Source organism: Argiope bruennichi, chromosome 8 (genome assembly GCF_947563725.1).
Source record: "Argiope bruennichi chromosome 8, qqArgBrue1.1, whole genome shotgun sequence".
Classification (NCBI taxonomy): domain Eukaryota; kingdom Metazoa; phylum Arthropoda; class Arachnida; order Araneae; family Araneidae; genus Argiope; species Argiope bruennichi.
Window position 1 is genome coordinate 118,112,466 of NC_079158.1, and position 15,622 is coordinate 118,128,087.

The 15,622-nt window shown below is 26.0% G+C and overlaps 1 protein-coding gene across 2 annotated transcripts in view; it reads left to right on the forward strand.

The window, feature by feature from the left end:
• The first annotated feature begins 3,122 nt into the window (after positions 1 to 3,122).
• LOC129981118 (DENN domain-containing protein 1B-like) overlaps positions 3,123 to 15,622 on the forward strand; it is a 32,424-nt gene continuing 19,924 nt past the window's right edge. For both annotated transcript variants that reach the window (XM_056091798.1, XM_056091799.1), the window contains exons 1-11: positions 3,123 to 3,370; positions 7,170 to 7,234; positions 7,324 to 7,367; positions 7,456 to 7,505; positions 8,666 to 8,773; positions 12,054 to 12,123; positions 12,199 to 12,288; positions 12,371 to 12,424; positions 13,694 to 13,755; positions 13,941 to 14,039; positions 15,127 to 15,177. In XM_056091798.1, the coding sequence (XP_055947773.1) occupies positions 3,354 to 3,370; positions 7,170 to 7,234; positions 7,324 to 7,367; positions 7,456 to 7,505; positions 8,666 to 8,773; positions 12,054 to 12,123; positions 12,199 to 12,288; positions 12,371 to 12,424; positions 13,694 to 13,755; positions 13,941 to 14,039; positions 15,127 to 15,177 (710 nt within the window). In that variant the 5' untranslated portion in view covers positions 3,123 to 3,353. The remainder of the gene's footprint in view (positions 3,371 to 7,169; positions 7,235 to 7,323; positions 7,368 to 7,455; positions 7,506 to 8,665; positions 8,774 to 12,053; positions 12,124 to 12,198; positions 12,289 to 12,370; positions 12,425 to 13,693; positions 13,756 to 13,940; positions 14,040 to 15,126; positions 15,178 to 15,622) is intronic.

Sequence of the window (15,622 nt, forward strand, 5' to 3'; positions counted from 1 at the left end):
GCAACAAAAATACAACAAATTACATTTAATACAATAAAAAAATTTACTTAAATTCTGACACGATCAATATAGAATGCGGAAAAGATACAATGATGTCGTTTCTTAAGAATACTGGAGAAAATATGTGGTAAATTAACTCCACGAGAGGGCACTCTGAGTTCATCCGGTGATAGCCAGCAGTCGGAGGGCAGAGTTCAGAGTTCACTAGACGAGGGGAGAGAACGGACCTCCGCCGAAAAGGGTGCGACCGGAAACCGAGAAGCTGTGATACTCTGAGAAAGGGCCGAAACTGGAATTGTTGCGTTGAAGGATTCCTCTGCAAATGCCAGTGCACCACGCGTAGGTGGGAAAGATCCTTTGAACGACATCAACTGTCCATCTTCATGTAATATAAATTCCTTCTTCATCATTGAATTCCATTTGTAAAAACCATCTGAATCATCATTTGTTAATCAAGAATTAAAAGATTAAGCTAATCCAAGTGGACTGATGCATTAAAACCCATCACACCCACAAATATTTTGTAATTATATGTACAAACTTACTATTTCATGCAAGATATGAAAATATTCTTATGAAAAATGGACTGCTTAAACATTAGATCCCCCATGTATTTATTTTTCAATATATATTTAGGCTTAAAAAACCAGTGAATTTTAGTAAGAAACAATTAGATCTTGAATATGAATTCCCCTATCGTCATTTTTAGGCATGCGTTCTTATGGTTAAGTACTTTTTTAATTTAAAGTTATTGCAAGTTAATATCCCCCCCCCAAAAAGTGAGTTTTACCCCTTCAATTGCATACATTGGTTTTTCTTAACCCCTTCGTATACAATGACGAGTCTGATCCGCTATGGAATTACTAAATTTTTAACTTTAAATTTGCAATTAAGGAAAAGTATTTAGCATTTTCAAATGCAAAAATCACTTGAAAACGCATCACTACTTCAAATGCCGTTATATTATTCTTGGGATTAAAATAACAATAATTATTCCAAATAAGATCTGCCATCTAATTAGGTAGTAGGTAAATTCGTATGTCCAGGGATTAATGTGTCATATATGAATATTCTATGAATAACAATCTTATTCATCCTGAATTATTAATGAATAATAATTTTATATAAAGTCTATTAAAATTTAGAAACATTTGGAATCATATAATTTTTGACGCGAATAGAAATTGAAAGAAAAAAAATATAAACGATACATTCCCCGATTACATAGTCATAATATTGAATACAGAGTTTGAATAATTTAGGAAGTAATTTATTTAACAAATTTAGTGCATACTTGGTTGAACTAAACTTGGTATAACTAAAAGCTACCATACCACAAATATTTTTTTGTCGTCAGTTGTAGTCGGTAATACTTCCTTAGTGTAATAATTGTAGCTTGATAAATTAGATTGCTAAAAAAAACAGATATTTTACTGTAAATAAACTTAATTTGCAATTGTACAATTTACTTACTTCAGTAATTTATAATGAAGCCACATAATTTCACTACAGTAAAGTAACTTATTTTAGCATGCATATGCAAAATCGTATCAAAAAAAAAAAAAAAAAAAGAGTGTTCGATTAAATTTAGTTTAACCATTAACTAGATTTTAGTCAGACAATTCTCATAGTGAAATGAATAAAATAAATTTACCATTTCGTTATCGAAGAAGTAATAATTAGATAAATAAGACGACGATTAACTTTAGAATTTGAATTTGAATGAAGAAATATGGAAAACAACTCTATCGTCCTATTCATGAATAATATAAAAGCTTCAATTTCTCTAATAATTCCACTGGCAGGTAATCGAAGTGCTCGGGAAAATAATTTTTTCCCCATAATCTATGATAAAATCTTAGCGGAAGGGAAAAAGATTAGTCGATAAAAATGTGACGTCTTATTTACTTGCCAGCTTATTGATTATTCTGCTAAATATAATATAAAGTATATGCTGAATGAACATTATAACATTTAAATCAGATGACTGAGGATTTGGATTTAACGTCGTCGACATCCATCGTATTTAAATATTAGTCGACCGATCAACATTTTTTTAGCAAAATGCGATCTTTTTTATATTTTATTCACATGTCACCTTGTCGGTTATATATTGGCAAAAGTAGTGAAAATTAAAAGCTTGATGCACGGCATTTGAATCAAATGTCTGCAGGTATAGTCTTCGACATTCATCATATTCAGTTCACAGTCGGCCGCCTTAAATTTTCGGCAGAATGCGATATCTTATTCAATCGGATGTATTGCCAAAACTAGTGCAAATTATAAGTTAAATGAATGACATTTCATTCAAATGTCTAAAAATCTACAGACTTAACGTCTTCGACACTCACCGCGATTGAGTTCATAGTCGGCCGATCAAAAATTACTAAAAAAATTAGCCTATCACCTTGTCGATATCTTGATCACTTGTTAACTTGTCGGTTATACGTCAAAAGCTGAATGAATGATATTAAATTATAAAAGTTTATTAAATTATCAACTTATAATTTAATGAACGACATTAAATTATAGCTGAATGAATGACATTTGAATCAAATGTCTGAAAATCTGCATTTTAACATCTTCGACATAAATTGCATTCAGTTCTTAGTTGGTCTATCAAAAATTGTCCGCAAAATAGTTATATTATTGATCTACCACTCTATCAATTATTTTGCCAAATATAGTCAAAACACTTTAATCATTACTTGGATATTTCAACTATGTATAATATATTAACTTCAAGGCAGTTTTTAAATAAACATATTCGATAATGCGCATCTCTCTACAACCATCCTGAAGTGGTAAACACTTTTACCGACCAACCACTGAATCTCTCGCTGACGGGGTTGGGCAAGACGTTGCCGACAGAGGTACAATTGCCCCCTGCTACCACCGCCTCTGTGCCTTGAATAAATATCCATTATTATCTATTATTTCATCCATTATTTCACTTCTTGTACTTTCTATGACATTTTAAAAGTGACATGATAAATATTGTTGCCACACATAAATAAAAACTTTTTTATTCTTTTTAGTAGGCCTTTTGTGAAGATATAGTGCGGCAAGATTAGATGCTTCAGCTTGAGGCATTACATTGCTAACTTCCGAATTGGCAACATTCGTAACAAAACAGACAGCACTACAAAAACATCTTCGTTTTCAAGCGGGGGAGGAATTAATTTGCTGAACAGCTGATTCGGTTTTCTCTTTTCTGTAAACCCATCCAAGGTTTTAAACTTCCTCCACATATAAAATGATGCTATCATTTGCAAAATAGACGAATGCATTATAACTAAAGTTAATTGAGTGTGCTATGAATTAATAAACCTTTACAGTATTTCACGTGACCAATGGGTTCCAGAATAAGGTAAAAAAATGTTTTCCTCATTGACTTAGATCATGCTATATATTCGAAATAGATTACATCCTCAATTAAGAGACCGTATCTAGATATCTGTATTGACACATTGTCACTGCTTCTATTGTTCCGTAAATGGCATTATTTCTCAAAAACCGTATGGAATGTCTGTGTAAACATTGAACGCCATATGCGTTCTTATCATATTGTCAATCATATTTTAGCATCGTGAAGTGCATGCCGATTTCTTTTTTAAACAATTTCTTGATAATTCTTGTTCATTTACTTTTCTTGTGAAATCAAGAACTCATATATTTTGAATCCTTAAAATATTTTTATATGTATAATATAATTATCCAGTAAAAAAAAAGTGCATTTGGTTATCTACTATTGATAGCATTTTAAAAAAAGTATGCCTATTTTATATTTTCAAATATTTTTAAATAATATTTATGAATGAAAATTTTAAAACCGATCTTAAGAATATAAACATAGTGTTCTTTAGAACCAATTAAAAATCACAGAATGATCAAAATGTCAGTTTTATACTTAATTAGTTTACCTTGTTCTTTTTAAAACTGAGATTGTATAAATAATAACAAGATTGTTTTATATTTTTATCACAATTATTCTCCAACTTATTGTATACGTATTGTTATTGAATTCATAGCAGGAATTTTCATATTGAACAATGCTAGATTTTTAAAAAATTTATTTTTTAATTGATATTTTAGAAGATTTTATTAGATATAATACTGATATATATACTGAGGCATAAAATTGTATTATGCTACTATAACTATATTATATTATTATTATAACTATATTATGTGATGTGATAATTAAATTGTATTAAATTATATTATATTATTATTTAACTATATTAAATGTTCAGTGTTAAAAAAAATTCAATTGTAGTAGTTTTGATAGCAAAAAAAAAAAAAAAAAAAGTGAAGTTTTTAATATAAACTACTTTAAATCACAATTAAATTCCTGCATTAATTTTTTCCTGCATTTCTTTTTGGTTTTTTAAAAAATGTATGCTTTATTTATTTTATGTCTTGCATGCGATGATATCTCGTAATTTAATTTAAATCCTATATAATCTTTTTATTTTTTAAAAAAATCTTTAATTAGTCAATGCCACTTTATTCTTAAATGTTCTCATATTAACTAATGTAGATTCTACTTTTTTATCTACTTACTGCCAACACACATTCTAAAAAATTTCTTTGTCTTGCATGTCATGCATGAAAGGATAAGAATCTCTGGTGCCTATGCAAGCATTTCAAAAATACTTAAGATTTCCTTTCTTAAATCAATTCATGTCAAATAAATCCTCTTGTCTTCTGGTGTGAACGTGTGCCTTTGTTCCTGTATAAAAATAATTCCTCCCGTGATAAAATAAATTGAAGTTAATTTATTCAAAATGTCTCTTTTTGCCACATAACTGCCAAAAGTTTACTACATGCATACTGTTCGTTTCAGTATCCTGAGATGACCAATTTTTGACAATTCCATCTCACTAAGGGGTGAGACATGGAAGGATGTGCACATTTCCAATATTTTATTTTATAGTTAAATATGAACATTTCCTCCTTTTGTCTTTTCTCTCGCCCCTATTTTGTCAAATTAGACACATCCTAACGCATGCACAAAAGTGCGGACAGTTTTAGAATCTGTTGTCAAACAATATAATAATTCCTCATGTGTGTGTATATATATATATATATATATATATATATAAATCAATATTTCTTAAAAAGGATATCTAGTATTTTTAGTTTTCTTCCTTATTTTATTGTCTTTATTCATGCATTTAATTTCATGAAAGTTAACAAAAAGTTTATTTTGTCTGCCCAAAATATCTTTTAATAATTAAAGAAAGATATCTTAAAAGATTTTTTCAGAATTCGAAAATATTTGAGAGGTTTCTAATATTTGAAGAAAGAAAACATATTCAAAAACTGTTACATAGAATACAAGCTTTTTTTGCAAAATTCTTATTATTTTATATTAAATAAAAAAAGAAAGAAAAAAGTAGTACCTTCTCTTCATATCATACCTTCAAGATACTGCTATCTTTTTGCTAAGAGTTCCCCATTAGCATGGTGGTGAAAGCTCAACAAAATGTACCATAATGCATATGCAATTGGGAATCATAGCTGCAATTTTGGTGCAATGCTAATTTCTTCTACTTAAGCCTATTGGCACTATTATAGGAAGTACTGGAAAGACTGGCAATTAAAATGGGCATCTGTAATGTGAAAGACATTTTTCTCTTTAAATTGTTATTATTTTTATTTCTTTGATACAGTTTTTTCATCTGAGTTTTGATTTCTTTTTTAATAATAAATTTTTACATTAGTTCTTTATTAGCAATCACCAAACAAAAGATATTTTATCCCACGGTGAAGTTAGGCTTGCTTCCACTTTTATTCTTTATTTTTTTTTTTTTTTGTACTTTTATCTAAATTGCAGATTAGATTTCTTTGCTACACTTATGGGAAAATAGTATTTACATTTTATGCTCTTTATTTTCTATTTTTAGTTGATTATTATTTAAAATAGGTTCAATCATATCTCCCATTAGCATCAGACTTTTTTTTTTTTTTTTTTTTTGCTTTCAAATTTTTTAAAGTATAGTTTGTTTAACTTGATGCTGGAGGAAACATCATGGAAAGAATAGCTTTTGAATTAGAAGACAATTCATCATCTTTTGATGGAGTTTCTCTCTCTCTCTCTCTCTGTTTTTTTTTAATTGAAGAAAGGTTAAATTGCAATTCTTGTATTGCAATGTATTTTCATAATATTGTTCATTTTTATTTTATAAGTATTCTTCTTGAATATTTCTTTAGTTAAAATAGAATTAAATAATCATTTCTAACTATTTTGGGCTGTTTTAAAATTATCAATTAGAATAGGCTGCCTTGACAATCAGCCAATTCATTACAGTTATTTATTATATTTTATTTTGCTTAAATCACTTAGAGATAACTCCATGCTCCATTATTTACATAAATTGTTAGACATTAAAAGGGAAAATATTTTGGCAGGAATATTTTGTACATTCATAAAGCTAGTTTAAAAAAAAATGTTTTAGGATAGATGTGAGAGTTTTCCTTTCTTGCATTTTTTCTGTAGGTGTTCTCCAAAGCACTTCAGCTCTATTATGATATACTCTTATCCAATGTATTGAAAGAAGCTGGGAAAATTTGTTAAAAAAAATAAATAAGCAAAGCCATTTGAATTTAAAGCTATAATGAAATGTGATTGACTATATAGTTACAAAAATTGGAGTATTTTAATTCTGAATTCACATTTTAATGTATTAAAAAAATTAAATCCAAACGTTATTAAAATTAAAATATTAATTTGTCTAGTAGGAAATAATTGTATATTATCTAAAATTATGAGTATTTTGCAAATCTTATAGTAAATTATATGAAATTTCCTTGACAGTATGCAGTTAAATATCATTATCAATCAGTAATCGATCATCATTTTACCAAGTCCATATTCTTTGTTGTAAATTTTGTATAAATGTTTATGGTTTGTTGTGTAAAATTGTATCACTCTAATCCTTTACGCAGCTTCTTACATGAATACAACTATTTATTTTATAGAAATGCAGATCTACATTTTTTTATGTTTCTTAAAATCAATTATATTTTAATTTTAATTTGCAAAATGTATATTTTAAAGATAGTCTTTCTCTTTCATTATATTTCCCATTGATTTCTTATATTTTATAATTTTGCTTATAAAATATTTTTCAATTATTCTAATGGCATGTTTTTTATTGAAGGGAGAATCCTGTTCATGTTTTTGAATGTTTTTTTGAAGTTGTTATTCCTAGTGAAAATGAAGAAAGTAAGTTTTTATGTCTCATATTTATTTACGGTTCTTTTTTTTTATGCTATTGTTTTCATAAATTAATGAAGTTTGTCTTTATTTTGCAGAAGCTTGGATACTTCAAAAGTACCCTGAAAATTTTGATGATAAGGTATTGAAAACATTACTGCCTATGTGTATTGATTTTATTAAAAATTCTAAATATTTGGTTTTTTCATAATTAAAGAATTATTTTGCAGGAAGTGCTCAAGTCTGTGCCTGAATTTGCATGTCCATGTGAATTTACAAAGTAAATAGATTCTATTTTTTTTATTCAATTGATTTAAATTTTATTTCAGATTTCCTTAATTGTTTTTATTTTTCTTATTATATAGATTATTTTATCGGTATGTATATTTCATTTAGAAACTTTTGTTTCATTCGTATTAAATTATCTTGCATTTTGTATAACTCTTCATTATAGACTATCAAAATGTTGAGAACTTTTATATTACATCTAGTGATTCTCTTTATGTTTTACAATATTATATTTTTCAGTTATCAAAATATATTATTATATGTATGTGTGCTGTTTATGGATAATTATAAAAATGAAAATGTTTTCCAATATTTTCTATATTGCTGTACTGAAATTTGTAGAGTAATTTAAGCATTTTTGGTATATGAATACTCTTGACATTTTACTATGAAAAGTTCTTTTTAAAAATTTAATATCTGATTCTAAAATTCTGCATTTTACTTAGAAATTAAAAACATGAGTATTAAAATATCAATTCACAGATTAAGAATATCTCATGAATAATTCTAAAATATAAGAATTGATTGTATACTATCAAATCTGTTTAATGTTTTCCTTCAATACAATTTAATATTTAAAGTACATCTTTTACAAAAGCGAAATGTCTGACCATGTATGAAACCTGATAAGACACTGAATATTTTTTCTTATATTTTAACTATTTTGATAATATTATTTTATTAAAATATAACTTTGTGTATATTTTTGATTTATATATATATATATATATATAAACAACAACAATAATAAATAAATAAAATAAATTATAAATTATCTTTTATTCAATGAAAAATTATACATTTTGAAATAGCTTTCAGAATTTGTTTTTCTTCCCTTTTTAAATATCCTATTTCTGTATATATGATTAAGCTGTCTACTATTTATTCATCAATGAAGAGGAGGGGGAGGGGGGATAACCATTTTTCTTAAGGCATTTTCTTTAATAGAAAAATTACAACAACATGAGTTGAATTTCTGAAGTAATTATACACCTTAATTGTCTCAAAATTAAGATTTTTAAAAGAATGAAAAAGCAAAAATTGAAAGAATGAGTTTAATAATTTTTTTTTCTAAGAATTAATGCCCTTGATGGTTTTTTTTTCTTCTGTTTCTGCAAAATTAACTTTGATTTTTTTTTTTTTTCATTGCAGTGCTGCAATACAACATTTTTCATTTGTTTTGACAAGCCTTGATAGCAAATGGTCTTTTGGTTACTGCAGACATGCTCCAGATTCTCCTACCCTTTTTGTGATGCTCAGGTATTTCCCTTCCTCCTAATTTTTGTCATTATTTCTGTTCTTAGTATACTAATCTATCATTATCATTTCATTTTCAAATCAAGATGAAAATTCTATCAATTTTAAAATATTAGGATAACATTTGTACTTAGTCAAGTGTAATTGGTTTGATTCCTATCTGTTTAATTACATTTACATAGTTACTATAATTTTAATAAGCATCAAGTGTCTACTTAAATACACTTATGTGTTGTCATGGGTCATAATAAATAAACTAATAAAACTATGTACATTTTCTTAAAGTTACTAAGATAAATAATGAATCTAAAATGAATTATTTACCATTAAAACTTGATTAAATTAAAAGTATGTTGAAATGTGAGACAAATATAAGTTTTTCTTTTTTTCCCTTTTAATAGCAAGAGCTAGTTTTCAAGGGCTGTAAAATGCCACTATATTTTATTAAAAGTGTAGTCAGCTTGTAATTTCACTTCATTATTATTATTTTTTCCAAGATTAATGATTTATTTATAGATAGTGTTTTACTTATTAATATATTCCATGGAGTTTAATATATGCATATCTTTTATTCAACTACTTTATTTATAATAATATTAGTTATACTTGTTAGAAATAGTCAAATAATTTAAAGTTTCTAAAATTTTCTGCTGTATTTTAGTAATGTAACTAGCTGCTTTACTCCATTTAAATATTTACTGCTCTGTTTTAAATGGATATAATTCATATTATTATCTCATTCACAAGACGGATGCAACTCTCTGTGCCATCTACATTGCATCATCTAACACTAGTATTTTCTCTTAAAAGGTGCTTATTGGATTCCAGATTAAAATTGTTATAGCTCATTTTTAGCACAGATTGTCTACATTGGTATACTTTATTTTATTGAAAAAAGGAAAGAATGAAAGCTTATTTTCAGATATAGATAATATTATAAAAGCTTATTAATAGATTTATGAACTTAACTTGTTTAAAATAGTTTTATGATGATCCAAAGAAAAATTATTTATTTTGTTTCTATTATTCATGCAACTTAACTCAGTCTGTCATTGATATAACTTTTTTTTTACTCATATATATATATTCGCCTTTTTATCTGAAAATTAGATAAATAAGTTAAATCCATTATAATTGTAAAATATAAATGTATTAGTTATATGCATGAATCAGTGTCAGATAGAGATACAAAAGAGCAAATTATTTGTAGTTAAAAAACATTAATTCTAGAGATTGCAATACTGGGATACCGAATACCGGTATTTTGAGCCATTCGTACAATTTTGTAATACCGGTATTCACAAGTTTAAATACCGGTTTTTCGGTATTTACTAGAAATTTTTAAAATGGTCTCCACTATATGTTCAGGTATCGCGAACATAGCAATATAGTGTACGTTTTGTTTTTGTCTTCCTTATGGGCGAAATTAATTAACTAATTAATGGCTTCATTAATTGCTTAAATATAAATTAGAGAAACATGAATTATCCCGAACGAAGATATTGTACCCATAACGACTGATGGAGAAACAGTTATGAAAAAAGTTGGAAAGTTCATTGGTGCAAATCAGGAATTGTGCTATGCTCATGGAATGCAATTAGGAGTAATAGATGTATTATACCAAAAATATAAAGAACAGAAAAATCCAAATACTGTGGATATAGAAACTTCGGGTTCCAACTTTGAAGAGAGTAAGAGTGAGAGCGATATTGACATTGAAGATAATGACAATGTAAGTGTTGAAGAAAATTTTGCTAATGAGGATGAAATATTGACCCATCGAAAATTGCTTCCTACAATTTATAAAGTTCGAAAAATTGTTAAGATATTTAAACGTTCCCCTATAAAAAATGACATATTACTAAGATACATACTGAGAATAAAATAGAATATATGTTAATATTAGATTTTAAAACACGTTGGAACCGTCTACTCGTAACAGCTTACATCACACTAGAACAGCACACATCATTATCTGAAGATTATATATTACATTGAAAAATCACACAGAAGAAAGGTATATCGAAATAGAACATGTCTTATGGTGTTTACATAATTATGATGATTTTAAAAATGAAAATGAAAAAGAAGAAAAGAAAATAACCAATTCAAATCAGTTTATAGTAAATTTTCTTAAAACATTTTTTACCCACAAACCTATCCACATACAGAAGAATTCGGTTCAGTTATGGAAGATTATGATGACACTCATGTCGATAGTGAAAAGGAATTGTCTTGAACAAAAATTAGAATTAGCGATAAATAAGAAAATTTCAACGAACCAAAATACAATACAGAAATCAGCTGTATCCAAAACCATCCGATAAGAAATCGATTTATTTGAAGATGAGGGATTTAGAGGTAAATACTTGGAAAAAGTATATAGCATATTGTTAACAGTACCACTAACTATCGTAGATGCTGAAAGAGCGTTTTCGACAGCTAGTAATTTTTGCACAAAATTACTAGCTGTCGAACAATTGATGCATTATGTTTTTTAGATCACATTTCAAAAATTTGTATTAGTATCACAGACTGAATAGTGATATGTACAATTTTTTGTTATTTAAATAAGTTGTTCCTTTACGTTTTTTGTGATTCTTTATATACTGTTATAATTTATAAGTTACAATTTTTTTTTTGTTATATTTACCTTTTCTAATAAAACTGGCAAATAAAAAAAAACAAAGAAACACCTGTGTTTTCTTTTTTTTTCTAAAATTTCTAAAACCGGTATCCCGGTATTAAGATCTAAAAAATACCGAACACCAGTATTGAAATTTTGGTTCGGTATTGCAATCCCTAATTAATTCATAATAATACATCAAAGGAATGAAATTAATATGAACCAAATGAAAATAAAAAGGTTTCAACATTTTTTGCAGTTCTTGCTAACCATTAAAGTCTGACACATGCCAAAGAATCAAAGATCATTGAGAATCTAATGAGAAAAGTGCTTTTTGTCTTTAATGGCAAACATGGTCAACAGAAAATGTTAAAGTTTTTATGTAGTTTGTATTGATTTCATTCCACCTCTTATATGTTTACATTAAAATGTTTTAAATGCAAATATTTTATTATTCTGATTCTTCATTTTATATTGATCAATGTTATATTTTAAACAATGTTGCTGCAATATATTGCACATTCTAGTTCAGTTTATTGTGCATTAATGACAGTTGTATTTTTTTTTTTATTTCCACATATAATGATCTTTTATTTTATATTCTTCATATATAATATGTATGTTTGCTTTCAACTTTCACCTTATTTTTTCTTTCAGCTTCTTGCCTTGGCATGAAACATTTTACAAAATTTTGAATCAAATATCAGATCTTACCAATGCTAAAGAAGTGAGTTACTATCTTCCATATAAATTAATTCTCTGACTCAGTATTGTAAAATATTATTGATTTTTTTCTTTTTAGTCTGGTATGTTGACTAAGTTCCTAGAATCTCTCTACAATTCTCCAGTCCCTGATCCTGGTTTGAATCTGCATGTTTCATATAATGATAAAGTAGGAATTACACTATTGTATAAAATAAATGTTACAAATTTATTTGTATTTTTGTCAAATAAGTATATTTTTTTATACATAGGAATTTATTGTATACTGTCCAAATCATTTGAAACCTCCAAGTATACCAGAAAATGTAAGTTTTGAAGATTTTTTTTTTATTTGTAAAGTCTTCTGCTTTATACTATCATATTATATCTAAATTGCAAATATAAAGAGATGTGAATTGTAGGAGTATGATTTTATTTGCATGATAGGTGCAAATTTTGCTAGTGAATGATTTATTTTAAGTGTTTTTGTTTAAAGTTGAAGCAGCAACATTCTCGAGTAATATTTTTATTTTTCTTTGGTTTTGTCATAGATATTTATAATTAACTGGATTTTGTGTAAATAAAATCTTTAGTAAGAAATTTGATTTTTATATTTAAATTATTATGCTAACTTAATTAAAATCTTTACCATCTTAAAAATGTCTAAATTGCACTACTAGTTATGCGTGATATTAAAAATTTTATTTATTTGTATTTAAATTGTAAATAAATTTAACTTAATGTTAGCAAGTAGCATTATATTCCTTTAAATTATATCTACATATTGTGTGATGATTTGAAGTCTTGCTGAAAAAAGTGAGATAACTTTTATCTTGAGGTCAAGAATTCAAAAGTACAACAATCTTTGATCAACTTCTGAATTTTAGATGATAAGTTTATCATATTTGTCTCTGAAGTGCTGATAATGTTTTGACAGATTGTTCTAATGGAAATGAATATTTTAAACAACTGATTTTTCATCTATAAATAATATATAATATATATATATAATATAATATATTTATTTATAATTTCTTTATTATTTTAACAAATTTTCTGAATAAAAACTGCTATCAATAATGTATGCTTGCATATTACATTATTTGTTTGAATTACTTTGAAAATGCATATATTTTTCCCTTCTGAATTTTAAAAATAAGGCAAATATTATATCCCATTAAAGTTTTTTTTACTTCTGATATAATTTTGTAATATATATTTTTAGGCTATTTATTTATATTCATTAATTTATTGTAGTTTGTTTAACTGTCTTATTTATCTTTCTTTTCTCATTATGAATTCAATAGAAGTAAAAAATTAGTGTGCTGAACCTATTTATTCACAATCTTTTTAATAATTTTTTTGAAAGAAAATCTTTAACTATTTTAATGTAATGTTTCTTGGAATGGAAGTTTTATAGAAGATTTTGTATTTATTGGCATTGTTTAGTAAAAAGAATTTTTTTTTTATTAACTTACAATTTAAGGAGAGCAAACAACTCTTTTAAATAGAATTAAAATGTTGCTTAAAAGTTTCATTTTTTTAGAAATGTAGATTTATGCAAATCAATAATTCTTAATTTTTCTTTTTTTTAGAGGAATTTAACTGAATATTTTAATGCGATTGATGCTCAAAATATGATGATAATTTTTGCTAGGTGAGTTTTATGCTTGTTACCCCCCCCCCCCCCCTATAAAATTGGTTAAAAATAATTTTTTGAAATACTTTTATGGAACTTGTTATATTTTTCTGATTTAATGTTATGCTTTTGATACTTTTTCATCAGAAATTTGATTGGAATTTTATTTTATTTTAGTTCTATTAATCATAATATATTTGTAGCATGCTCCATGAACGGCGGATACTTGTTACTTCCAAAAAACTCAGTCGTTTAAGTGCTTGTGTTCAAGCTGCAAATTCTCTCATTTATCCAATGCATTGGTATGTTATGTTCTTAAATATTTACCTACAATGTCTTAATTTTTCATATTTTTTTTTAATATTCGACCAATAACCTGATTTCCTCTTAATAATTTATAGAAGGGCTTCTCAGTTTTTGATTTATGTATCATCTGTAGTATGTTGTCTTAATATTATTCAGAATTATATATTTTGAATAGCATAGAAAGTGGACACTAAGAATTTCAATTAATATTCAGAATGAATGTAAAACGTGCACACACACACACACACACACACATTTTTTTGTCAGTCCAGTTGAAGTTAAGGTTTTGAGGTATTTCATTTAGCTGGAAAGATCATTTATGATTTTTTGTTTTTGTTAAAAGATATCAATATATTTCTAGCAGTGATCATTTTAAATTTTTTTCAACAAATTATATCTTTACATGTTTGTATTATATTGTATTAATTTAAAAAAAAAATAAGTCAAGGATATGTGGGTAGCTTCAACTTGACTGATGTTTAAAATTGTTAAATATAAATTTCAAAATAAATAGATTTAATGATAAATATAAATTTTAAATAAGCTCAATTTTTATTCATAATAAGTCTTATATGCTATTATGTACTGCTGCCAACTATTTACTATATAGTATTTTTATATTATGTAAAATTTTATTTATGAATTGGATTGAATGATATAAATATGTTATTTTTTATTATAAACCTTCCATTTAGATTGCATTGATTCTTATTTCAAAAATTCTTTTCTGATAGCACATATATTTTTTAAGTATTATTTCTGTTACAAAATTTTTAAAAAAAATTGAGATCCTATATTTTATTGCCGATGCTTTGTTATGCAGTTATTAAAAGAATATGAACTTATTGATTCAATTTTATATCTTTAAAAAATATAGAATTTAAGTTTGGAAGTATTTAATATAACATTTTCAGTTCTTCTTTTTAAAACACAATTAACATTGATGATTAACACCTAACTTTGGAATAATTATTTGCAATCACATTGTTTTTGAAACTGTGTTTTACTTCATATCTTGAACTGTAGTATTTTTATATTTTCTGTCTTTTAATTATTTATCCTTTTTTTTTTTTTTTTTTTTAGGCAGCATATTTTTATTCCTGTTCTTCCTAAGCATTTAATTGATTATTTAAGGTAAAGTTTATGTTTTTTATTTGTGTGATGGCAGTTTTTTTTTAAATTCAATCTAAATAGACTCTTTATAAAGATAAATATCTATAAAAATATTTAAAATACATAACCTAGCAATCTATTTACATTTAAATAAAAAAAAATAATTAATTTTGTTTTTTAATTTGAATAAACTCTAAATAAGCTATCTAACTATAGTTTAAATATAACTTAATTTAAATTTTAATAATCAGATTTATTGTCTCTTGGTGACGATCTCAATTCCACCAAGATTTATTGTATTTGTGCTCTTGTGCATGAAATGTGGCTTAATATAAATGCTGTTGATGAGTGGATTAAATTGGAGAATTTGCTGTCATTTGAATCGGATTCTGAATGAAAATTAAGGTATATGTTCAGTATAATTAGAATGTACATTCCATTCTAATTGTATTTTTGATTGGAAAAA